The sequence below is a fragment of the Morone saxatilis genome, unplaced genomic scaffold (assembly GCF_004916995.1).
Source record: "Morone saxatilis isolate NCDOM2014 unplaced genomic scaffold, NCSU_SB_2.0 Contig19, whole genome shotgun sequence".
NCBI lineage: Eukaryota > Metazoa > Chordata > Actinopteri > Moronidae > Morone > Morone saxatilis.
In genome coordinates, this window is record NW_023339751.1 from 24,875,662 (window position 1) to 24,877,218 (window position 1,557).

General features: G+C 40.5%; 1 protein-coding gene across 1 annotated transcript in view; it reads right to left on the minus strand.

Moving 5' to 3' along the window:
- Window positions 1–1,557, minus strand: part of piezo1 (piezo-type mechanosensitive ion channel component 1) — a gene marked incomplete in the record, with an annotated part of 78,293 nt that overhangs the window by 38,731 nt on the left and 38,005 nt on the right. The window contains 1 exon segment of the mRNA XM_035663180.1: window positions 1,347–1,557. This exon segment is cut by the window's right edge and continues 90 nt beyond it. Within this exon segment, the coding sequence (XP_035519073.1) occupies window positions 1,347–1,557 (211 nt within the window).

The window sequence follows — 1,557 nt, forward strand, 5'->3', positions numbered from 1 at the left end:
GTTTGTTGCCTTTCCTTCCCACACTCACATCATTGTGCATCAAGTACAGCCATACTGTATTTGTACTTGTTTCTCCTAGCTTAGCAATGATGATTGCAAGGGGATATGTTATAATATCATGAGAAATAAGTCTGAATATTTAGAAAATAAATTCCTAATTTTTAGAGAAAAACTGTTGTAATATTTTGAGAGAAAAGATGAGGCACAGTTTATTTGTGTGGACAATAAGCCACACAATGGGGAGATGTATGCCTGACCAAAAGTGTTTTCCACCTCTGATGAAGAGCAATGCAGATCCACTTCCCTAAACCTTATCTCATCCAGAGACCAGAGCCCAAGGTAATGTGTGGTTTTGAATGGCATACTACCATATCAGCAGAGCAGTAACATAATGCACAGCAGATTATATCAGACAGGTAGATTACTGGCTGCCCCTAACATTATTTGTATAAAGTCCACTGAGCTTTAGTCCCTCTCTGATGCCATGACTGTGCTCTGGTCCCAGCTGGAGGAAACCTGGTCCCCGCTGTACTCCAGCTGCTGCTTCAACACATCATACATCTTGTAACTGGTTTCATAGTGTCTGATAATAATATCAGGTGCTTATTGGACACCTCTAACTTCAGGTCATCAGTGGCACTGTGACTACAATGTTACTACAACATAGTATTCAAATCTCAACTTTACTCTCATTATTGCAGCTTTTTCCTGAAAATATAACTTTATTCCAGTAAATCTCAGATTATTCTGTCCTCAATGTGGCATTAATACTCTGTGGTAATCTTGCAGGCAGTGTTTGTATTTTCACTGAAATAGCTGAACGCCACGAAGGCCTGGGAAAGTGGATTGGAATTAACCAGTACACAAGAACAGTGTTTCTGTTAAAAAGTGAGAGCAGCAGAGCACTGTCAATGCTGTGGATGTACTTAATGCACTGTGTGAACCATTATGAAAGAGGTGCAATTTTTACATTAAAATTATTTGAGATTTAAGAGAAAAATGAACTTGTGCTCCTAAATGAGTAATTTATGCACATGGATAACTCCTTTGTGCATACAAACACTTCAGGTTTTGCGCTATAAACAATGTGTTATCTTAATTCCTTAAACATACGCTCAAATGTCAATCATATTGTTCAAGGCTGTGTTCAAGGCTGTGTTCTGGTAATTTATGCAATTGTTTTTACTCCAATACATCTGCAGGGCTTTTTCCTCAACTGTCGTAAATGCAGTTAACACAACTTTTGCTTTTACTAGTGCCGTAGTATAGAAATGATGGTACAGATTAGATCAAATAATTACAGGTGGCATAACTGTCATTTCAGATTAGTGGTCAGTAAACACTACCTGCCAAAGCCAGCAGGCCGATGGCCAAGATCCTCCCCAGGTCCCGCAGAACCTTCCGGGCTTTGGCTTTCAGACGCTCAGCCAGCTGCTTGGCTCTGGTTGCTGTGGAAACCTCCTCGTCAGGGTCACCAGGTAATGACCGCTCCTCTTCATCTTCATCTCCTGATGCCTCTTCTTCTTCTTCTTCTTCTTCTTCCTCTTCCTCCTCCTC